The sequence below is a fragment of the Melozone crissalis genome, unplaced genomic scaffold (genome assembly GCF_028551555.1).
Source record: "Melozone crissalis strain CALT ecotype California unplaced genomic scaffold, PUWL_Pcris_2 ptg000042l_1, whole genome shotgun sequence".
NCBI classification, from domain to species: domain Eukaryota; kingdom Metazoa; phylum Chordata; class Aves; order Passeriformes; family Passerellidae; genus Melozone; species Melozone crissalis.
This window is the reverse complement of record NW_026535820.1, coordinates 26,989,008-27,013,907: the sequence shown is the minus strand read 5'-3', so window position 1 is coordinate 27,013,907 and position 24,900 is coordinate 26,989,008. Positions and strand designations below refer to the sequence as shown.

General features: G+C 37.2%; 1 protein-coding gene across 1 annotated transcript; it reads left to right on the top strand.

Moving 5' to 3' along the window:
* Positions 1-24,900, top strand: CD226 (CD226 molecule). The gene is given in 8 exon segments (XM_054285439.1): positions 1-75; positions 78-212; positions 215-324; positions 14,451-14,637; positions 14,639-14,795; positions 21,893-22,009; positions 22,826-22,854; positions 24,188-24,900. Coding segments are annotated over 8 exon segments (1,191 nt in total). The 3' UTR covers positions 24,569-24,900.

Sequence of the window (24,900 nt, the reverse complement as noted above, 5' to 3'; positions counted from 1 at the left end):
ATGGAAGCATAGTTTGCAGATTCATCTGCAAAGCTTACTGAGAAAGTGAAAATGCAGTGCATATAAAAAAAAAAATAAAATCTGTGATAATCCAGACATCCTGGATGAAACTTAATGTAACTCTTAGAGAAAATACAGCTGTCTTGAGTCCAATCTAAGGCATACATATCAAAGACAAATACAATGGAAGAATTTATTTTGAAAATAATGCCCTTCATCTTTGGAAGATGCACTTTGGAAGATGATGGTCTCCATTATAAGCAACATTTTCTCCATTGTAACTGACCCAGATGGAATTTTGAAAAAGGTAATACAAACTACTCAGGTCATCAAACATCTCTTTTTTTTAAATTTCAGATATATGCAAGACAGAAACCTATGCCAATTCAGGGAGCATCTGGTATTGCAACTTTTTCTTTAAGAGATTTTTTTTTTTAAAAAGGAAAAGTGAAGAAGGAAGAAAAAGATCTAGCTATGCCCATGTACTTTCTGTGTAGCTGTCCATGTACTTTCCAAAAACCCTGTAATTACCTAACCACTCATCCCATTTGGTTTCCCTTTCACTCCTATGACTAAGAGGAGAAAGAACTCTTTTCTAGTAATTTTCCATGCATGCCTAATCAACATGGGTCAACTGAAAACTGAAAACTTAGAAGAATCATTATGTACATATGACAGAATAGCCTTCAAAAGATAAGCAGTTGGTCTTATTGTTTTGTTGATTTGGAAGCCACAATGTAGAAGAATTATACTCCTCTTTCCCATTCCCCTGAGTGAAAAGAGATGCCATTCAACATTTGATTGCATTTCCCAGCTAGGAAATAAAAGATCAAAAGGAAATTTCAGTTCCTAGCATTTGAAAGGCAGGCAAAACAGATCTCTTGTTTGGTTCAACCCCACCTGACTTCTGGCAGTGCAAAGCCCTTATACACAATGGGTCCATTTTCTATATAATTCTGGAAGTTAGATGCAGTAGAGACGTGGAAGTCCTTGTGGTCTTTTTTCTGGCCAAGGCAGCACTGACACCAGCTGTTTGTTCCTGGATGTCTCTGCTAGTGTTAATCTGAAATGATGCAAGAAACAAGGCAGAATATTTCATGTGGCATGTCCACTCTTCTGTCCAGCGCCTCTATCAGGCAATCACCTTACAGATTTGAGTACCCTGTAAATCACACAAAAAGTGGATTTAATAGCAGAGGTAAGATTTTTTTTGGAAATTATTCTGTAGGGTTCAGTATTCTCAGCATGTGGGATTTCTCTCCTGGTCTGAGCACACTAAAAATGAAACCTTAATCAACAGCAAACCCCTCATGTTTCAAGTATGTCTATTTAAATCAACTACAAAGGTAGGCAATGATTTTGAATAGAAATTAATCCTTTTCCATTTAAAGAATCAAGATTTCTGAGAACAATCCTGTTCAGCTCCTGGTAGATATGTATAAACAGGATCTGATCTGAGGAAAATGGAGTGTACTTCCAGTAAAGATAAATATTACAGCTTTAATCTACACTGCAAATTAAATATGTTATTAAAACCAGAGTCTATAGAATGAATTTATTTATGAAGTAGTCATACTAGAACTGTTTTCAGTCAGACTTTATCTTACTTTACCAGCACCTTTGTCAGTACCAAGTATTTTAACTCCTGAACAGCATGTTGCTGAGACTAAATAAACAGTAAAATTCACATCCATGTAGACAGTATTTTAGCTTGCTGCTGACATCAGATACCTATTTTTTATTGTCTTCAAACTGTAAAATTAGGACATTGATGCTCATCTTTAAAGTGGCTTTTTTATCTGCGCCAGGGTAAGAGTATTGAGAAAGCTGAATGTTAGTCTCATATTTTAATGCATCTGAATCTTGTTCTAAAAGATTCACATAAAAAATAATTGGGGTCCTGGTATAATAAGTGCTTTTTAAGGTATCTTTTTTTCATGGAATAAAGAAATCTGGCCAACATATAATAATGATCCTTTTATAGGTAATTAAACTTTTTTTCCAATTACAGTGTGGGTTTTTTTGTTTGGACTTATACGTTGATTATTGATTCCCAATAGACATTACTTTTCTAAAAGCATTAATTTATCTACAGTCCCCCAGACAAATAAACAACTCACTGCAAAATCCATTTCTTCTTCTTCAGTTAATCAACAAAAATTTAATAGACTAATTTCTTTTTCTTGTGATTTGCATGGTGTCTAATGCTTTGTAATTCATGCTTTTAGTTTAAATATTGATTGGCTGAGCTAAAGTTGTGAAGTGTGTGCCTGAAAAAGCATGCAACTTTGTGTGTAACTTTTTCATATATTCAAGATGAAACTTAAGCTTGCTCTGTGAATTGGCACAGTGAAGTTAAGTAGGTATTATTAAGGTTTTTGTGTCAATCAAAACTGAAGCCTGGTTTATAATTTAAATCATGCCAGCAAGGCATTGAAAATTGTTAGGATTTATTTATAATGACCTGTTACTGTTGGACACAGAGACATTCCTGCACCAACTTAGGCAGGTAACTATGCCATTGAGGAATCTGCAGTGCAAACTTCAATGAAAGCTGACAGCAGACTATAGATGTAGAATATATGATTGGCTTTCAAAATTTCCATTGAAAGGAAATAGCAGAAATAAATGAAATAATGCCATATGGCATTATGCTCATGATGGAGATTTCTTAACTAGACTAAATGTGAAATGTTCTTCACATGTCAATCATATCTGCTGGCATTTACATAAATTTGAATAAAGTATCTTGGGTTAACTTTTACTGTCTTGCAAAACAATGAATGATTCTGCACTCAATCTGTTCCAAGTTGCTCTAATGCTTCATTCCCGGTAATCAACAGAGTTCATGAGTCTGATTCTGCTTTCCCTTGTACTTTGTATAGTTTTTAAAAGTTCTAATACAAAGTGAGTAAATTTGGTGTAAGTCTGAGTAAAGATTTCAAGCTGTATCCAGTGGTGACAGCAGTGCCACTAAATCCAGAAACTCACGTGGTAACAAAGCTCTGACACTACAAGATCAAGATGATAAAAAAGGTTGGGGATCATGACTTGCTTTTCAAAACAAAAGCAGAAAGAGAAGAAGGAAATCAGGTTTTTGAAAAACATTTAGCACGTTTTTCTCAGTATTTTGACAATATCTCTATTTTCCTTTAGAGTAAAGGTGTCTTCATAAAAAGAATGTCCGTGGTGGTTGCACTCTTTCATGTGGAGTAAAGATATATTGAATGAATAAGAGACCACAACAGATTTCTAGTGTCTGAGGTTTCAAAATAGTACTGGAGAAACTCTCCTTAGGACTCTTCTTGTGGCTCAGTCTCTGGTCTCAGAGCAGCAATTCACCCCACCATGGTCTTGGTAGGGTGAACTCACCACTTTTTCAATTAAGGACAAAAGTGAGGGAAAAAAAAGAAAAGTGATGGCTGAACTCACATAAGGACCTGAGATCCTAGGAGACACAGGAGACTATAACCCTCATTACAGAGATCTTCTCTTGGTGTACTGTCCTCTTTTTTGGTAGATGGAAGACCCTAGAATTGGTGATAAATAGCCACTTATATAAAATTTTTAGATGCAATAATTCTAGTGATAGAATTTTTTTTTTTTTTTACTAGATGTGGTCTTAACTTATTCCTGAAGATTTATCAGAATATATAATAAAATCATAGACGTATATTGTTCTTTTTGCCATTAATTTTGGCTGAAGGTTTCCTATGGAATTTGTGAAACAGGTGAGAGAGAACTCTTGCAGACTGCACAGTGTTATCCATGCTTTCTTTATGCCCAGTGACTGAAGCAGTTACTGAAACAGACTGACAGAAAAGAAATAATATTCAGGATATTATATCAGAAACTTGACAGGTTATGTAGCTACAGGATATTCTTACATGTGGATGCAGTGCTGAAATCCTGCACCACAAAGGAAGACCTTGAGAGTTCGTGCTGCCTCTTTTACACATGAATGTATGGGTAAAGAACACTCTAGTTATCCCACAGGAAGATACTTGCCAGCTGGGTGAATCTGAGGCTTCTGATTTTCTTTTTCCTCCTTGCAGAGTGAACATACATCCAACAGTTTTCAGAACTGAATTCAAGGGACTTTTTTTATCTTCAATGTTCCCACATTATATGAGTCACAAATCCTCCTGCACTAAGCAGACAAAACACTTACTTTCAGAGAAAAATTCTTTACATATTTTCTAAGATACACTGATTATGTAAGCATAGTCAGTATCTTTATTCCATCATTCTTAATGAACAGTTTAAAAGTGATCTGTAGTTTCTTAGGTACAATGCTTAGGGATGTATGTCTGAAGACTGATTTCAAGTTCAGTATAAAATGTGAGGAGCAGAGATTGAAGTCACTATTGAGAGAAGAAGCATTGCAATTGAAGACGTCACCCAGGAATCGTTGATCATTGAAGAGATGTTAATTCATGCACTTGTTGACTGGAAGAAAAGGTATTTGAAGCTGCAGATGTTGAAGCTCTAATTTTTTTAAAATTTCAAATGGAAGAGAGCAGTGCACAGGGACAGTCCATTGGACAGGGCTGTATGGAGGTACATCTTATACTTTTCATCCCAAGTGACCACTCAAAACACAATAAACAACAGTGACATTTCACCAGTTGCCAGACATGAATCTAACAGCAGCAAAGCCACAGCAGGAATTCCTGCAATCCTTCTTTCTTTTGTTTTAAACTATTAACTTTTGCAAAGAAAGGTATACAGTGAAAAGATATGTCTACAGTCTTTAGAACATAAAAAGAAAATATTGAATGACTTTAATTTATAAAGTGTTGGAAGAAGTATTGGGAAATTTCCATTATTCTTTATATGATGTGCATTGTCTTTTTCTCGTTTGTCTGGTATTTGATTACCTTTGTCCACTTGAGGTATGGATACATTTATTTACTTTATCCTTTTCCAGACCTGTCTTTAGTCCTTTGGTTCTCTTCTGCTCTGTTAAAGCCATCAGTACAAAAGTCACTCATCTGTGATGGTTTTGTAAAAAGTATGAATGAAGTATCAATTTACAGAAAAAGAGTTTAAGGAATTATTCTGGCCAGGAAATTCAGGTTTTGTCATGTCATCTACATATCTACCTTAAAGATCTTTGTCGTTTTTCTGCTGTACTTGACTTCATGGAGCATTATAATGAGGGTATATAAACAGAAAAGCAAAGACGTCAACAGACAAATATTGGGTTTAAAATAGGATTTCCATCAATACCTGTGCATCTAGAACTTAAGAATTCTCAAACCTGAAGCGTATTCCTGTCTTGTTCCCAATCTGGCAAAATAAATTAGTGATAATTTGCATGCAAAATGTCTTCCAGGTCCAGGGCTCTGTTGGACTTGACAGATATATTTTAAGCTCCCTGTACAGAAACTACGCAAAACTTTCTTCCTCTTGCACTCTCATATCTGTGATGGTACATTATGTGCCATTACTGCTTGGTTAGAACTTCCTATTGTCATTGCCCATAATGATAATCTTACCCTTTTCTACCTTGCCCTTATTGAAAGCATGAAGATTTTCTTTGTCAGCTGCTGCTCAGTGCAATAATTTTCCCATTTGCAGACCACAGCATTAATGCCTCCTACACAACCACAAACTATCCTCTGACTCATGCTGCTTGAGAAGCACTGGTAATTTCATCTGGCTTCATGTGCTTCACACATCCTTCCAGAACCTCTTGGCCTTATTAATAGTTAGCTCTCTAGGCTGCATTGCTTGAAAATGCAGTAGGCCCTGAGCTAAAAGTTTTAAAGTTTTCATTGAAGTGTAATTAGAATGTTGATTATTTCAAATTTAACAGAGGCAGAAATGATTGAATAATTTGCAAAGAGCTTTGCGATGCAGAACTCAATCAGCTAAAATTGGATCAGAAATCTTAAAATGGATGATGAGCAAATTTGCAGTACAAATTTAACTTAAAATATAAAATATAATAAACATCATTAGAGAGATCATAAACTGATATTGATCTACTATGCACCATACCTTTGCTACACATCTAGATAGAAAGTTGGAAGTCTTCAGCAGTGAAAAATTATATGATATATAAACTAATTAAAAACTGTCCTTTATGGCAGAATAGTGTTGCATGTTTATTTACATTAAAACAAATGAAGTTATAATTACCTGGAACATTTTTGCCCTGTGTTTGTGTTTGTGTTTGCCTTTTCAGAACTGTTAATTTTAACAAGAATTTCTATATATTTGGAAAACTATGTTTATTTTCTCAGGAATTTAATTTATTTTGGTTAGGTGTTAAAATAGTGTTAGTTTGACTCTAAAATTTCCCTGCTATGCTCTGAGTAGAATCATAAAAAAATATTTAGATGTAGTGGCTTTTATATCCGCACTGTGAATTAATCAGACTTGCATAATTCCTTGGGGATTTTTGTTGGTTTTGGGGGACTGGGGAATGGGGTCTCCCTCCCCCCCTTTTTTTTTTTTTCCTGTTTTTTAATTGGGAATTGTCGGGTTTGGGGTTTTGTTTTTTTTTTAACTTGTGGATGAATTGTTGTTTCTGTCAATCAGTGAAACCGGACCATTTTCTCAGGGGATGTGTTTTGCTAGGAACTCAGAATAAGAATGGAAGTTCATTAATAGAGTATTTAAATGCCAGATGTACCATGAAGTACTCCAAATTTTTAAATAGAGTGATCAACCTCTTCTGTGATAGCAGAGACAGAGCTTTTCTATTCTTGGCTAGCGTGATGATATCCATGTCACTCAGCACTTACTTCTATATTAATGCTCTTCTGCCTGCCAAAAGCAGCACGTTGCATAGCTTTTTTTCAAGTCCCTATTCACCTGAAATAACTTGCTTTCTATTTATCTCTGTCTCAATTTAGAATGTGAATCATAGGTCTACAGTGAAAAATTATCAGACTTTAAAAGCACATGGAAGCAATAACTAATCCTGAGGGACCTTCATTCTTTGGCTCTTAGATGCTGAGCTCCCCAGAGCCAGAATTATCTCTGTATCTTACACGGTGTCAGCCACATTGTCAGCACCTAATTAGAAAGCAAGAAGATGGAGACAAGTGAGGATGCCTTTTTCACACTTCTGCTGTGATTATTGACCTGTTAAATGCTGCTTTTCTTACTTTTTGTCTTTTATGATGAACTAAAGATTGGATGCCCCTTCACTATAAAATGCTAAAAAGAAAGAAACCAAGCCCTGTTGGGAGTACATGAGATATTTCCTCTTCCTTTCTGCTGGAAAAGCTTAGACCAAAAGCAGTTATAGAATTATGGAAAACTCAGGCTGGAAGACATGCTCCAAATTCATTTCATCCATCTCTGCCTTCTGAGGCAGGAGAAGCATATTCTTAATGTGTCTGAGAAATTCCCACGTTGGAATTGCATGTGTAAAATTCTTGTGAGATCATACTACAGCATGCAACCAGCCTTACAAGGTGATTTTTTTCTCATTGTATCTAACCTAGATATCACTTGGTTAATAGTGAATTTATTAATTGTTGTTCTCTGAAAAAAAAAAAAGGAAGAAAGTGTCATGTTCATTTTTTCTCCCAGAGAAGTTGTGGATGTCCCATCTCTGGCAATGTTCAATGCCAGGCTGGAAGGAGCTCTGAGCTACTCGGTTCAGTGGAATTTGTCTCTACCCACTGCAAGGGGGCTGGAATTAAACAATTTTTAAGGTCCTTTCCTACCCAAGACTTTTATGATTCTATGCTTCTGTGATACCTCTGCACTAAACAAACACAATTCTTTCATCTTTTCTTCTCAGTTCATGATTCTAAATTTAATCAGTTCTTGTTCTCATCTGAATTTTCTCCCATTTCTGCAAAACCTTATTTTAATAAGATAAATAGTATGAACTATAATAGTATGTAATACTCCATTTAAGGTCTTACCAATTCTAAAGGAAGCAGAAAAATGACTCCTTTGTCTTGTATGTAACTCTCTGTTGACATAACCTGAGAAAATTTGTCTTTTGGAAACAGACAACGTGATAACATTTTCAATATTATCTGGCTAGCAGTCAGAGAATCCAGATCCTTTTATTCATCTCTAGGGAGGTTTTTTAACTTCTTTTTTTTTTCCTTTTCTTCTTTTTAATTCTTAACATTCTGAACATACAGTTAGTTACTAAGAATAATGATGCTATTAGGTACTCTTGGTTACTTTGTTTGCATTGGAATGCGTTAAGGAAAAAAACTTATGCATTGGGCTGTGTTAAGGAAAAAAATTTAGTATTCAGTGAAGTGAAAGGTGAAAGTTGAAGTGAAAGGTGTGCAATTATATGGACAAGAAACACCTTGAAATAAAGAAAACAGGGTACAAGGGTGACCATTCCAATTATCCCTACACAGGCAGGGAAATGCCAAGGGGGCACAAGTGGAATCTAATGGGTTAAACACTTTTTTTGAGGGTAAGTATTCTGCTACCTCTGTAAGTCAAAGATACTTCATCTTGTCAGCTACTCTTCCATAATTTTATGCCACTGCAGCCATCACTTGGAAATTCAATTTAAATAAAGTATGGTATTATGTCTACTATCCAACATAACCGCTGTGACACCCAGTAGCAAAATCCAGATCCAAGAGTTTTGTAACTTTGTTTTTTGTTTCCCACATAGTAAATGTGATGGATGAAATTTTGAGATAATGCAATTCGGAAATCATCACAGGATGGATTGCATGGGAAAATAGAAAGTCTACAGTGACAGCTTCAAAGTATTCACAATTAAGGAGATAGTTTTGTCTAGGACAGATGGAATAATATTTTATTTGGGGAAATACAAGTTAACTTAATGAATTAACATAGGCAGGTAAAAAGCAGAGGATAAAAGAAATTAAAGATTCAGATATTTAAACTTTCAAATACTCTAAAGGAAATCACTAACAGATGATTACTATTTAATGTCTGAAATGTTCCTATCTGCAAAAGCTTCTGCAGCTGCATATATTTCTAATGATGAATCTCTCTTTCCGCTGGCCTGTATAACAGTAATAGAATTTATAATTTAATACGGACAAAAAGAAATGTGAAGAAAACTTTTGGTAAAAAATACTGATGATGTACTGATTTTCTTCTGTTTTCCTACCAGGTACCAAGCTGCATAACAAACTTATTATGAAACAAATTAGATATTTCTTTCTTCACCAGTATTTTTTCAGCCCACAAAATAAGCCATTCAAAGGATCAGAGAAGTGAGACAGCAAATTCCCCATAGTGTGTCCTGTCATGTAACACTTCTGGGGCTGGGCAGCTTGGGTTTGTACCCTGTCTTTGGCACCTTTGTACCCTTTGCCTTGGCACCTGTGGCTTTTACTCTTGAGAAATACTGGTTCCAATGGTCACCCTTAGGATCCAGCCTGATTTTTCACACCCCTTGCCTTCCCTTCTCCCCTCCCTGTTTTCTTCTCTGTGGCTTCAACTGTGCCACCCTCTGCTCTGCCTGTTGGACATCCCTGAAGAGCCTTGTGGCAGGCGTGAATAGCATGCGCACACACAGACACACAGACACACAGACACAGACACAGACAGACACACAGACACAGACACAGACACACAGACAGACACACTGACACAGACACACACACGTGCAGGCTGTGACATGCAGGGTCTCAGCACAGCATTTCCCTCCCTTTTGCCCCTGTGAGACAGCACAGCTGATCAACAGTAGGTAAAGGCTGAGCACAGTGTCCTGCCTGTGTTAACTCCTGTCCGCCCCTTGAACTCCTGCTGCTGGTAAAATTCTCTTCATCCTGAACCAATGGAATTCCTGGATGGGGTGAAAGTCTGGAAATCTGACCTCTCAGATCTTCAATACCCCTCTGCAGGTAAATCTTGTCATAGTGCTCTATATGATTTCAACAAATGACTTCTTCCGCAGCAACCAAATTTTCCTTGCTGGAAGTTCATCACTGTTTATACCTGAAGAGAGAATGATTTTCTAATTCTTATTAGAACTCTACTTTCTCCCTCCCTCTCTTTGACTTCTCCCTATCCTTGCACTCTAGGTAACTAAAGTTCAGCTTACAACAGGAAAAAAAATCAACAAAAAAAGAATATATACAAACAACTGCAGCTGGAAGGTGAATTACAATTGCGTGCTCAATGTTTAGTGTATAATGAAGAATTAATAATTTGTACACAAAGAATCACCAAAGTTTTCACAATATAATTTAAGATCTGTTTAAAAGGATGTTGTGGTGGTTTAACAGGAAGTAGGAAAACAGATGTTTTAATGATACAGGACTATAAATACTTTTATTTCAAATTTCATGATCTGAACAACTGTTATTAGTAAAATGCATTCTTCAACAGTACTGCTGGTTTCTGGTCTAATTGTAGAACTGGTGTCAGTGGCTCATTAAAACTGAAAAAAAAGAGGTGAACTTGTGTTTTTAGAAACTTAACAAAATCATGTAGTATGTGCTAATACAGTTGGAAGACATTAGTTTAGGAGCTAAATATAATGCATTATTTAGTCTATTCAGGAAGGGTGAAAGGGTTACTCAAAATATTTTCTCTTCTGAAAATTGATTTACCTCATGAATAAAGAGCCCCAGAGAAAGTTTGTCTTCCTAAAATTTTAAGCCCCTTTTTTGTGTGCAATTATTTTCTTTTGTCACTGCTCATTACAAGCAGAGGAAGAAAACTCTTGTTTGTGTGTGGAGCTTCAGCAAACTGACTGGGACCTGGGAACCTCTCTCAGCTGTACAGCTGAGATGGCTTTGCAGTTTTGAAAAGTTTACTGAGGTCATTAGTTGTTCCTGATAGAGAACATTACTTTTTAAGGGAATGAAAGAATCTCTGAAGAAACAATATCAATTGATACTATCAGAGGCCAAAACAACAACAACAAGAAACTAAACAAAAACAAAACCCCAAACCAAACAAAAATGAAGTGGACATGAAAAAAATGAGAAAGTCTGAAAATCTCTATCAATGAATGGGGACTAAACTTTCACATAAGACTTATTTTGACTTCTAAATGTTTGTAGCAAGGGTAGGAGGGGATGGGGAGAAATTATATCAATATTTTATTATTCCTTCAGAAGATTTTCTCGACTTCAACTATTTCCCTGCCGCGGAATTTCAGTTCAGTTGCTTGATTTTTTTAAATCTCGGAGAGTTCCTTTACACTCTTCTATGCCTCTATATTCCTGATATTTGCTTTCCAAGAAAAACATTGAAAGATAATGCATTCTAAAAATATGAAATCTTGGTTGGTTTTTTTTCTCCTTTAAATACCTTATATCAGATAGTCATAGGCAAGATATGGTGAGATAGCATGCTGCCAAAAGAGGTTGGTGGAGGATAACAAGCATGTGAGCACTTCCCTTCTAAGGAGAGGCCCATGGGCCTATCCTGAGCGCTGTCACCTCCTCCTACTTTCTGTTCAGGAAGCGAGATGGTGTGACCATGGGCACAGCAGACAGCAGTGGCAGTGTCTGGCATGAGCAGCAGGGAGGCAGAGTCTATTTTTATCAGATGCAAGGATAAATTTTTATTTAACATTTCTGCAAAGCTCACACGTGGCGTGTCACCCGGAGCCGCGCGTGTGCAGGGGTGAAGGAGTGTGGGTGTGCTTTTTTCCCGTAGAAGGGTTTCTGGGAGAGGGAGGTTTTCATCCCACACACACCAGGCTGAAAGCAAAGAAACTGTGTTTAGAAAGGTGCTAAATAAAGTAAGTGATTGAACAGAGGAGAAGGAGGATGAAAGAACTATGCTGAAGCTGCTGTCAAAATAAAATGGGACAATTGCTTAAAACAAAAGCCTGGAATACTGTAGGGTACTTAGAAGATTTAATTAGAACTACGTAGGCCTGATTTGCCATTGTTTGTGCCTTATATAATCATATAAATTGTTCAAGGTACCATATTGTAATAAGGGGAGATATTTACATTATTCATCAAGATAGAAAATACATTAATATTACTACACATATTCAAATAAAATATATATGCAAACAAATAAAGAAACAAAAAAAAAAGTCATGGCGTCTTTCTATCGTGTTTGAAAACGGTCATGATAGAAAGTAGAGAAGCCAAGAATCTCCAAACTTTCTATTTTAATTTGGCTGTTTGTACCTTGTTCTCATTATTAACATAACATTTATTCTTTGCATGCTTGCAAGTTATACAGTTGTATCAAGATCTCTACATGGAAAATCCTCACTGAATTTGCAAGGCCACCTTAGCTTTGTAATGTACCTGTTATAGTGTATTACAATGTTGTAGCATTATATACTACCAAGCAACTGGGATATATCAGGATAATTTTAATACAGAATAAATTTTAAGACAGAAGGGATTTTCATCTGTTTGGTGGAAATGTTTTATCTCTTTGTTCCCAGTTGACCATATGTGCAATGTACAATTTTCTAGCAAATATATGGCAAAGCAGCAGGGAAGAAGGCTGGTTGTTGTAAGGTCCTATCATTTGGGTCATGGGGAAATGCTCTGGAAGGTGGGAGGTAGCATCATCATACACAAAATTCCCTATTTTGCATGTTTACACAGGAAAAACACCTGGAGTTCAGGGTGACACTGTAACGAAACAATTTGGACAGCAGGGATGTACCCAGGAGAAGATAAGGAGATGTCAACGCTCCTAAGGGGAATGTGGGCAGCAGCAAGGCTTACTCTACTGGTGGAAAACCAGAGCAAAGACTGCACAATGAAGGGCAAGACTTCTTTGGCAAGAATATTGGTTTATTGTAAATCCTGCTGTTGCTGGAAGTTAGTGGTCCGAGGAAAGGATCTGACCTTTAAGAACATAGTGTTCCAGGGAGAGGATGGGATTTTATCACTTTTTCATTTACCCCTCTTCCCTAGCAAATCTGAATGAATCTGCTGATCTGTATCTGCAAGGTATATATAAAAAATTACCTGATTTAATGTAGAGAATTTTGAGGGAATGCGCTTTAAGGAACCTATTTTGTAAGTGTAGAGTCCCATCAAAGCAGTCATTCAGTCTAATTTGAATAATACTTACACTTTCATGAGTAAATTCTTGCTGGAATTTGCATGATAACTTAAATGATTATCCAGCCTTTGCAGTCAACTTCAGTAATAGAAATTTAGCTGTCTTTGGCAAGCTGTGTAAAGAGTTAATTAGCTTCACCGTGTTATACCTTCTGTTTGGTTTAGTGAATTTATCTCTATTCTGTCCTTGGCTGTCATTAACTTTCCATCTCCTTGATTGCAGTCTACATGGATCTTCAAGTTCTTCATTAATTATTTTAGGTAAACTCATTAGACAGTGTTCCTTTTGCCTTTCTACATTTCAACATTTTAATCATATTTCAGGTCTCCAGAGGCAGAGGGAATGTAATTTTTCTGTGCTGTATTCCATTGATAAAAAATTGCAGGCTAGACTTTTTCACTCTCTGTTTCACAGAGACTGAGAGGCTCTCTGAAGCTACAGACTCCCACAATGGAGTCTCCATCCTGTCAATATAAATGGAATCACTTATTCCTAGGTAGCCTACTTACCTTCCAGTTGTTGCCACGGAGAGAGACAAACACATTAAAAATATATTACAGTGACTTTTTACTTAAAAATATCTAATGTAAAGAAATCTCATTTAAGAACTTGAAAGATTGATCCTTTTACAGTGTAAGAAAAACAGTGTGATCATTAGTCTTTTCCAACATTAAAGTCTGCAGCAAGGTGACAGTGCTCATCCTAGATTATGGGATACAGAAATTACAAAGCTGACTTTAGAAATCAAATGGCTCTGAATGTCAGAGAAATTGACAATCTTTCTATTGCAGACTTTTAAACATTTAATTTCTTAAGTAGAAAACAGAAAATTATATTAATAAAAACAATAACTCAAAGGGATTTTACTCAAAATTATTTAAGATATATCTAAGGTTTCTATGTGGTTGAAGTCTTGAAGTCTGGAAGTCTTCTTTCCTACCACAGACAGACCATACAGACTTTTTCCAAAGTAGAGTGTATGAATAGATAGGATTTTTTTTTTAATTTAGGTGCTGTGATTTTTGTGAATGGGAGAATTGCAGCTCTTAAGCTGGAATGTCTTTTAACATAATTCACTAAAGCATGTCCTGAGGGTCACATCAAACAATTTTCTTATTATAACTAGTGTGAAAGAAGAACAAGATTATGCAAAGTTTAATTAGATTGGCCCCATAATTTATGCTGCTGAATATTTGCTGAAACTGTTAACAGAGCATTCATGTATTCAAAGTTTACAGAAATAGCCTTCTTACAATGTCATCACAGACTCAGGGTTCCATAAAGACTGTTTTGTCTAAACGTGCACCAAAATAAAGTCATAGATAGGTAAAAATTATATTTTTCAGCATTTCAAATTATTTCAATATCATTCCACTGTAAGTCAATTCCATTAATATTTGCTGCACTGGAATTGTGGATACTAAACTTCCCTTGAATTAATTATAAGCAAGTTTTTTCTAGGTTTTGTATTTTTCAACAGATGCTTTTGAAGTGTCTGAGAAACAAAATAATCCCATGTTTACCAAGTCAGGAGGAAATGTTGCTTTTACTTGCCCTGATAAAATTGGAGATTCAGTGCAGCAAGCGATGTGGGAGAGGATTAAAGCAGATTGGGTAGATTTTGTCTTTCTGTGCAACTCATCAGGAGAGCAAAGCTTTTTTTGGTTTAGAATTCAAAGAATGTACACCAGTGGATTGCTCTGATCAGGAAAACTCCAGGTTTGTCTTTCAAAACATTACAGCCTCTGACTTTGTGATATACTTCCATGTAGTTGCTGGGAGAAAAAAACCCCATATGATGAATTTTACTGTGGCTGGTAAGTACAGGAGAAAATGGTAAATGTTATCAAAATAGGACCTTCTGAAGCATTAGCACTTTTAAAAAATAAAATAACTCTTCATTAACAAGTGAGGATTTATTTAAATACCACATTCCAATTAGAAGCATGTAAAAGATAGCAAAGTTAACGATAAATCTTACTTTCCCAAAAATAAGCTGGGTTTAAGCTTGTATAATCTCAATGCAGGACTTCAGACCTGTTTGTGAGAAACTGGTTTAATATTAACAATCATAGAATAGAGTAGAATAGAATAGAATAGAATAGAATAGAATAGAATAGAATAGAATAATGGAATTATTTAGACTGGAAAAGATCTCCAGGATCATCAAGCCCAAACTTTGACTGGGCACCATCTTGTGAACTAAATCAGTCCTGTTGTTTCTTGAACACCTGCAGGGACAGTGGCTTCATTGCCTGCCTGGGCAGACTGCTTCAATGTCTGACCACCTTTTGCTGCTGCCCAACCAGATCATCCCTGAAGGTGAAGCTTCAGTGAGTCTCTTGTCCTGTCACTGGGTGCCTGGGAAAAGAGACCAACCCCCACCTGGCTACAATCTTCTCAGGTGATTGTAGAGAGTGATAAGGCCTCTTCTGATCCTTCTTTTCTCTGGGCTAAACAACCCCAGTTCCTTCAGCTGCTCCTCATATGACTTACAAGAAGGTGATGCTTTGGAAGGGGAGCCTGAGCTTGCAGGAGGAGATGGGCATTCTCCCAGAGAAGGCTCAAGGAGAATTCCCCATCAGCACATTGTACTGCAGGGCCTTGGGGATGAGACCTGTCCTCCAACAAAGGCAAAGACCACACTTACAGCCATATTTGTCATGTGGAAATTTGTAACCTGGGGGCTCCACCTTATTCAGGTGAGGGGTTTCCTCATGGAGAGCTGAGAAGCTCCCTAGGTTTTACTGTTGCTATTTTCACAGCTTGCTTATAGTGGGACCTACATGTCCTAACACATAGACACTTGAAATTTCTCAAACTGTGGATTTAATTCCACCTTTACTTCTATTTTTTGTTATGACCCCCCCCATCCAGAAAAAAAGAAGACTTGGTTTTGCTTCTTCTCTATAGAAATAGAATGCACTTTGAAGATCTAATCCTTGCACCACCCCAGACCTTCTTCTGTTGCAGCATTTGGTCCAGCTTTTATTGCTCTATCCTTGTTCCTGGTAATACATGAGTGTTTGGCAGTACCGTGGCATGGTCTAAAACTCCAGAATAAAACTCCAGTTTAAACTCTGATATGGTTAATTGAGAAGAGGAGAATATGCTTGGAAAAAACCCCATGATGACCTGCTTTACTTTGAATACTTGACCACAAAAATCCATGAAAATGAGCAGAATGTGAGAAAAATACAGGAAACAGGACAAAAAGTCCTCACCTCTAAAAATTTTAAACATTCAAATTTCAAAATTTTGACTATATTGATGTAATCAAGCATGTGTTATTTGTGGAACAATAGAAATATTTCCTTCTTACTCCCAAGCGCAGCACTCCTAACACCAAAATGAAAACATTTAGTTGCAAAAACTACAGTAACCTTCAGAATGATCAGTTCTACCTACACAAAATATTTCTTCTCCAAAAGTAGAGGGTTTAGTTTCCATGCTTCTTATTCTCTTGAAAAAAATTCAATTTTGATTTTAGTCCTAGAAACAGTAGCATAGTTGTGGCTGTGTATTGAAGAAGAGAATATGAAAACATTGAAGAATACTAAGTACAATATGATTCAGAAAACACTCCATTGTATCCCTTTTAAGCCTTCACCCTGTATCATTAAGTACATTTTGTTGAATCTTCATTAATTTCAAAGAAAGTGAAATATCAAGGATTTACTATTATTTCTCTTCAACATTTGAAACTTTTTCATAAGATGCAATCAATATTTCTGGTGTGATATGGAAAAAAGAGTAAGTGGAGAGAAACAGCAGGTCAAGCATGAGCTCCCACTGCACCCTGTGGCACAGTGAAGTCTCTCACAAACCCATGAGCGACTTGCTCTGCTTGATCCAACAGTTGTGGCTAGAATTAAACAAACTGCTGCCAGAAACTTGCTTCACAATTTTATTTATTTTTTTTTTGTGTATGTTCTACCAGTTCAGTCATGTCATTTTATTTGGCTTAGCATTACAGCTAAGCCACGCTCCAGCTCGGATTTTCTACCAAACTCTTCCAACGCTTTAAGCCTGTTGGTGTGATTCTGCATGGGTGAAGCGATTCTTCTCGCCTTATCCAGTTCCAGAGTTATTTTGAAGTACTGAGCCTAGAAGGTGGGAGGAGAGCAGGAGAGCTGCTGTTTAGGTTTTAGGTTGAGAGAGTAAGAAAAAAGATAAGAACCCCTCTTTTTTTTTTTTTTTTTTAAGCTGTTGCTGAGAGGAGCTCAAGAACTTTTGAAGAGCAGGAATCTTAGGTGAAATGCTGTATTAAGAGCACAGGATTATTTTCAGAAGAGCTGGCAGTCCAAAAACTGCTGATTCTGAGAAGTGGTATGGTACAAAGAAGCAGCTTGCTTCTTGGCTAGAGGTGAATGAATTTTTGCAAAGAAAACAGCATAGAATTCTTGTTAAGAAAAAAGGGAGAGAGAAAGGAATAGATATTCAAGCATCATGAAAACAGTTCTTGTAGTTGTATAGTAAAAGTCAGCAAGCTGCATTTAATGTTTTTGAATGCTAGTGAAAATGAAACCATGAGATCAATTCAGTATCACTAAGTTTATCCACTCTATCCCACTAAACATTGTGACTGTTGTTTTCCATAAACAGGAATTTACAGGTTAAATTGAACTTCTGCAAATATTTTTTTACCTCAAAACCTGGAACATTTAAAGCAATGCATTTGTAAAGTAGTGTAGTTCTTGTTGGATGACTCTTACAGAAACAGCTGAATATTACATATCTATACAATGTGTTCAAGAGATTTTGGATTAATTCTTCACCATATCTCTCCTTCTAAAAGTTCTTTCAATTTGGAGATCAGTCATGACACCAGATTCCACATCTGAACCCATTTTCTGTGCTTTTCTTACTATGATTTTCCTTTGAGAAAGTCTTTGAAGAAAGGAAACAGACTTGCAATCCACATATTGTTTTGGTAGGTGATTGGGAAAGAATGGGACATGTCGTATGAAAAGACTGAAAAATTAGCAGGGCTGAAAAAGAAGTACTTATTCCCTCCTGAAGACACAGTCATTTTCAGAGATTTAATATTTTTTTTTGTAGCAAGTTCTCTTAGGCAAAGTAAAACAGAAAGGTGCTTTTGTGTGGTGCCACTAGATCTGAAGAATATGTTAGTGGTTGTATTTACATGCATGTTTAAAGGGTTACATTACAGTTTGTGCAAGGCCTTTTACCAGCTTTGCTGCCCTCCTCTGGACACATTCAAATACCTCCACCTACTTTTAAATTTTTGAGACCCAGAACTGCACATAGTGCTCAGGGTGAGATCACACCATGGCTGAATACAGTAGCGTAATCTTCATCAGCATCCAGATGAAAAGCAGGGAAATACTTGTACTGTCTCTGGGGTTTATCCTACATTCCTTGAGAGCTGGAAGGCGACAGAGGGCTTCTGGGCCACGGGAAACAGACAGAAAATAAGAACTGCAGTTAGGGGTGAGGAGACCCAGGATAGGAGTGAAATAATCTTCCTTCATGAAGTCATTGAGTATGAATACTAGGTATCAAATCATCTCTGTGGGTCTCCACACAATCAACCACCATTCCCTGGGCTCGAATGCATTCATGCTGGATTTCTGCCTTTCAGCTGTGGGGAAAACTATTTCAGTGAGGCCCAGTTAGGATACCATACATGCCAGTCCAGCAAGGCATGTGACAAAATACATTAAGGTCTTGGCAGAGCAGTTCGAATTTCTTGCTAAGACAGTTCTCTGGCCCATCAGTGCTTTCTCCTCAAAAACCAAAGTTAGTGCACTGAAGGTTGAAATGTGTCCTGCAAAAAAATTTCCCAAACTTGCAGAGAAATACTAATACTTGACAGAAATTGTACTGATGCTGAAAATATACTTAATAACCTCCTGTCAGCATAATACCTTTGTTGAGAACATAAGAACTAAAGAGACATATGACAAGCCTCTGACATGTTTCTGCAAAATCTTGACTGGGATGTTAAAGTCAGTAATTACAAAAGGTTTTGTGTAGTTAAAGAAAACAAATGCCTAAGGGAGGTTTTGCTCACTTCAAATGGAAAAAGGAACATGGGTTTCAGTTGTTGTTAGTTAAAAGAAAAATAATCTAATGATTTTTCTCATCCATATTTAACTGGCAGCTGATAATCTCAGCTCTCAAACTCATTAACTCAGAGATTATAGCCATGACCTGATAAAACTCAAGGTGAAGCTTCAGAAAAAAATGAAGTCTGGAGCAGTTAAACTGAAGGGTGGGGATGCTGCTGAAATCCACAACTCTATCCAGAGTCACCCATCCTTGATGACAATCAAATAAAATATTTAAATTCTTTCTTTCCCTTGTTACTTCTAGGATGTTTTTTTTTTTTTGTATTACTGTAAGTACTCCCTGGCACAGACAGCAGCTTTCTCTGGTGGGTAGCATAACAGCTGGTCAAAAAAGACATTATAATTTTTCCTGAATTTGGAGGTAGGTATATGAACCATTCTGTCATTTAAAGTACTCATGAGCTGAAGACATTCTGCAGTAGAGTGATTTCATACATGGTGATAACACAAAAGGTGTTGGTTTGTGCTATCAGGCAGCCTTCTCTATAGTGTCACATGCCTTCACTAGTGTAAACTTCTGAGAGAATTTTCTTTCTTTGTTCTTTCCAGTAAAATAGCATTGGATTCAAGGATAAGACTCTTCTGTAATCAGTATTTTTTGTTATCCTTTCCAATAAACACATTAATACAAAAGAGACGTACCTGAGCAAGTCTCATGTGGAATTTAGGACAGCCAGATAAGAAGATGTGAACCTTTTTGATCCCGGAGAGGAAAGCCATCTGGTGATGGCTCAGCAGCTGATTGGCTTGGATTACTGTCATTAGTGGCACTGATTGCTTTCCTTTCCCTGTGAACTAAGCACATAACTTGTCTACCCCAATGGAAGCACTTCAGGGCAGCTGTGGTTTCATTGTAGAGTGAGCAGAACATTAAAGAGAGAGTACACATGAAGACAGATTTTAGCTCCTATTCACCAATGAACAGCTGAGAGTTTGAGCTGTGGATTACCTGTGTGACTTTGATAATATTACCTCTGTTCTTTTCTCCAATGCTTTTCACCTAAAAAATAAGTATTACCTCACCACAGACTTGAGCACTATAAGAATAAATCGGCTTACACCTCGAAGCCATTTTCTTGTCTGTCTCTACCTTTAGTTATTACAGGTTGTTATTTAGTTTCATTTGAAGATATGACTCCATTCCAAAGAAATCAATGCATTTCAAGCACAGCTACTATAAGTTTAACTTTTCCTGCCTAGGTTGCAGTTTTCAAAGAAAGCCTTTTTACTTGGGCTAGGACAAATGGGGCAGGTTTCGTGATATCCGTCATCAAGGCAGGTACAATACTAGGTGATTAAAAAAAGGTGGATGATAACAGGAGAAATTTTTGTGAAATTTTTTTGTTAAAAACAGATTTTTTTTTAAATTGGAGCAGAAAACAACTGATACCATTGCATGCAGTATTGAACAGAGAATCTCTTGAGCATTGAGATGATCTTCCTGATACTCTGAAAAATAACTTGCTGCCCATGGAAATACTGAATGATTTTTTGGTGTCTGCTATGGGACAGCCTTTACAATCACAGAACCACAGGGTCAGGTTGGAAGAAACCACAGTGGGTCAACTGGTTCAACCTCCCCACTCCAGCAGGGTCATCCTGGAGCACATGGCACAGGACTGTGAATACTCCAGTGAGGGAGACTCCACAGCCTCCCTGAGCAGTCTGTCCCAGTGTTTGGGCACCCACACAGTAAATAAGTTCTTCATATTCAGGTGGATCTTTCTGTGCATAAGTTTCTGCCTATTGCCTCTTGTTATATTGCTTAACACCACTGAGAAAAGCCTGGATTCATTAATCTTCTTGGCACCCTCCCTTCAGATACTTACAGGTTGGACTTGATGATCTCAAAGATTTTTCCCAACCTAGCTGATTCTGTGATTCCATGACGTTGATGATGTCTCCTCTCAGTCTTCTCTTCTCGAAGCTGAACAGGCCCAGCTTCCCCAGCCTTTCCTCATAAAAGGGACTCTCCAACCCCTTGATCTCCTTTGTTGCCCTGTGCTGGACCCACGCCCAGAGCTCCATGTCTCTCTTCCACTGAGGAGCCCAGAGCTGGACACAGCACTCCAAATGTGGCCTCACTAGGGCTGAGTAGAGGGGTGGGATCACTTCCTCGACCTGCCGGAATGCTCTTCCTAATGCACCCCAGGACCCCATTGGCCTTCTTGGCCAAAAGGTCACACTGCTGGCTCATGGACAGCTTGCTCTCCCCCAGGATCCCCATTTCCTTCTCTGCAGAGTTGCTTTCCAGCACATCAGCCCCAGCCTGTACTGGTGTGTTGAGCTATTTCTCTCCAGGTGCAGGACTCTTCATTTGCCCTCATGGAATTCCAGACAGTTCTCTGCCCATCTCTCCAACCCACTGAGGTCCTCCTGTAGGGCAGTTTTCAGACAACCCTCTGGGGTGTCAGCCACTCCTCACAGCTTTGTGTTAGCCAAGAACATTCTCTTAAGTAGATTGAGAACTTTCACTAACCATATATTGAGTAATTTATGTATGAACTGCTTTCTCACTGAGGAGGGAAGGAAACAGAAAAGGATTATAAAAAGTATAGCTATTTTTTTTTCATATCACTGTGCTGTGTTCACTCATCTTTGGTCATTCGAGTCACAACTTTGTTAAGAGCTGCTTCAGCATAACAAAGGCATTTTAGAAATGAGGAAATTGCTGTAAAGTCTGAATATTGAGCATGAGCTGTCATGGAATAATGTCTTTATATAATCATTGATTTTTCAGCTTAGTTTGTAACAAAAAAGTTCATGCTGATTTATATTTTTACAAATCACCAATTCTATTTATTGAAATCATATTTTAGCAGCTTGGGATCGCAAATGGTTTATTACCTACCTAGCTGAAAGGATTTCTGCTGCTGTTTTGGGTTTAGATTTCCTACTGATCTTCTGCATCACCACTGCTTATCACAAAAAAGTGAGTAACAAATCAATTTGCATAATATACTGAAGCAGGTAAGGATGGATGTGTTAACAGCTCATCCTACTATCCCACTCAGAACCAGCAAAAAAAAAGGTATACAAAAAAATTGAATTTTCTCACCAATATTTTAAACTTGAAAAAAACCTATCACTTTTAGAGCCTATGAAAAAGTGACATTTACTGGTTTTTTTTTCCTTTTTTCACATTGGGAAAACAAATGGCTTACTCAAGTTCCTTTGTCAGCTAAATGCTTACTGTGGTATTAGCTGAAGCAACATGTTAAGGGTGATTTGTCAGGAACAACATCAAGCTAGGCATTGTTATTCCTATTTTGTGTACAGAAGACAGGTGATATCTTCAAGTTTCCTACATCTTCTAGCATTTTTTGTCCTCTGATTTAATGTTCGAGATTTCCAGTTGAATCCAAATTAATGGTTTAAACCATTATCTAAGTTTGCTGTATTCCCTGCCAAATATCTCTAGTACTCAGGTCAAGAATCTCTCTTCTTCCAAAGGAAAAAATAGTGAGCAGAAGATGTATTCCTTCCCCTACCACAATATATGATGCTGCTGGAATTTCGGGGAACATATTAGGGTTTCCCCAAACCAAAGGGCCTTTTCAGGCTTTTATGATACAGTGCTAAGCTCATGCATGTTGCAGCTTGCAAGCCTACCTGGAATTTTATTGTATTTATTGGTTTCAGTGGGAAAGTAAGCAACATCAGCATTATATTGGAATTAGACATTTTAGACTATACTATCATGTATGGTGCAGTTTCCTCCACTATGTTTCAGACTAAATGTATGTCTTCAGAAAGGAGGATCACAGATGCTTTATCGAAAGTATTGTACTCAGGTCTGGGTAAGGTCACCTGTTGAGATGGAGCTTTCTCATGGTTTGCCCTGTGTATTTATTAAGCTCTTTCTCTTCTGTGTCTATTCTTTATATCCCCTGAATCTTATAGTCTAATCTTAAGCTATATAGACAGGAAAAATTGAAGATTTTAAAATACGATTACTACTATTCATTATTTTTTGATGAATACTCCTTAATGCTTTACAACTACATTTAAAGACTACTCTGGTCTATGTTATTAACAAATTACCTCTTTTGGTTTGATAGCCTTTTTATTAATTGTGTTTTTGTTTTTTCCTCAAGTAAGTCATCACTTGTAAAACTGAGGCAAAAAATCATATTGTATGATATTCTTTGTCTTATCTGTTTTTTCCAGTTCCACTTCACTACAGTTCTTTAGGATAGATGTTTCAGTGCATCTCCTTTTTTGCGTGTATTGTAGAAGTCTATGTTTTGGAACACTGAGTCTTTTTTTTCCCCTTAATAATCCTATTCAAGTCCTGAAGTTTAGAAGTGGAAATTTCACTGCTTCTGTCTTGTCCCTTCACACCCTTAATTGGGGGTGTGTTTAGGGAAGTGAGTGTTTCACGGTGGATATGAGACCCCATTTTCACAGTGGATGTGAGACTCTGCCTTTCCACCTATCTCCTCTCAGATCTCACTCCTGTATGATCCAGTGACAAGCTCCACTTTCAATGTCACTGCCAATATGTCCTGATAAAGCCGATTTCTCTCATTCTGACTGTTGGGTCACTGTTTGTAGCGGGATGAAGTTCTTCCTAGGGCGGCCATAGGTTAAGGACTGCTCTTTTGCTTCAGAAACCACCTTTCCTCCATACCAGTTCTGTATGTAAAATTTAGTTGTCTTAATGAAATGACTAATTCTTAGCATAGTCAATAGCTTCAGAATAATTCATGTTTTAAGATAGGTGTAGGAGAGACTGTGTCAGTACCTGAGAAGTGTGTGTGAGGGGAAGAGGGCATTTCACTGGTGCTTTATCAGGGGCCAGAGGTGAGACAGCTGGGAAGCATATTCAAGCTGCAACTTCTTTTTTCATATGGCTTGGATCTGAAATGTATTCACAGAAAACAAGAAGACAAAATCCCATTTTTATTGATGGTTTCATACTTCTGAATAATAAATCAGCATCTGAAGAAAAATTCTTCTGCTTTTCCAAAGCGGTAGCTGCTTTGAGAAAAGTCCTTCAACTTTTTTTTTTTCTTTTTTTTTTCTTTTTTCTTTTTCTTCCTTTTAATGTTTTTCTAGCCTCCTTCTAACAATTATGGAAGATCCAATTTTCCAATTTTCATGGCATACAGAGCAGAGAAAGAAGAGGAGAAGAATCATCAGTCAGGCAGACAGAGGAGATTTATGTCAACTGCAAAAACGTCTCACACAAACATAAGAAAAGATCATTAAGTTCTTTCTTAAGAATGAAGCAACCAAAGCACAGGCCTTTTATTTACAGAATAGACTTTATTTTCTCTGTGCTGGCAAGATGTGGAAGGTCAAACTGGCTGTGCTGGTACTGCCTGAGCTGCTTCAGCAGGACAGTGATGAGACCCTGGCTGTGCTGGTGTTGTATTGCAGCCTGCAGAGTTACCCTATCCCTTAATTCATATGCAGGATTAGAGACTATTTGTCCTTCTGCAATAGAAACACTTTTTCCTAGTAGGTGGACTCTTAAGGATCAATTGTAGAACAGCTCTAATATGCAGAATGGAGCTGCATATGTTTACATAAAGTTAATTTGGTCTGAGAAATCTATGTGTATGAGAAGCCTATGTGACAGGGTGAGAAAGAAAATGTGTTTGATGTTGTCTATGTTCATGGTTTTTGCATCTCAAATTGGGAGCTCTATAGAATAATAAATACCCATGATTTTCCACACAGGAGGTGTTATTTTGCTGCCGGGCAAACAGTGCTATTCAGCTGACAAAAGCAAATTTATCAGGGCTCCTTGAACCTAGATTTAAAAGTATGAACAGCAGCTTGGTATCTGACAGCTTTGTGGTTTTACAGGCTTCTTGCC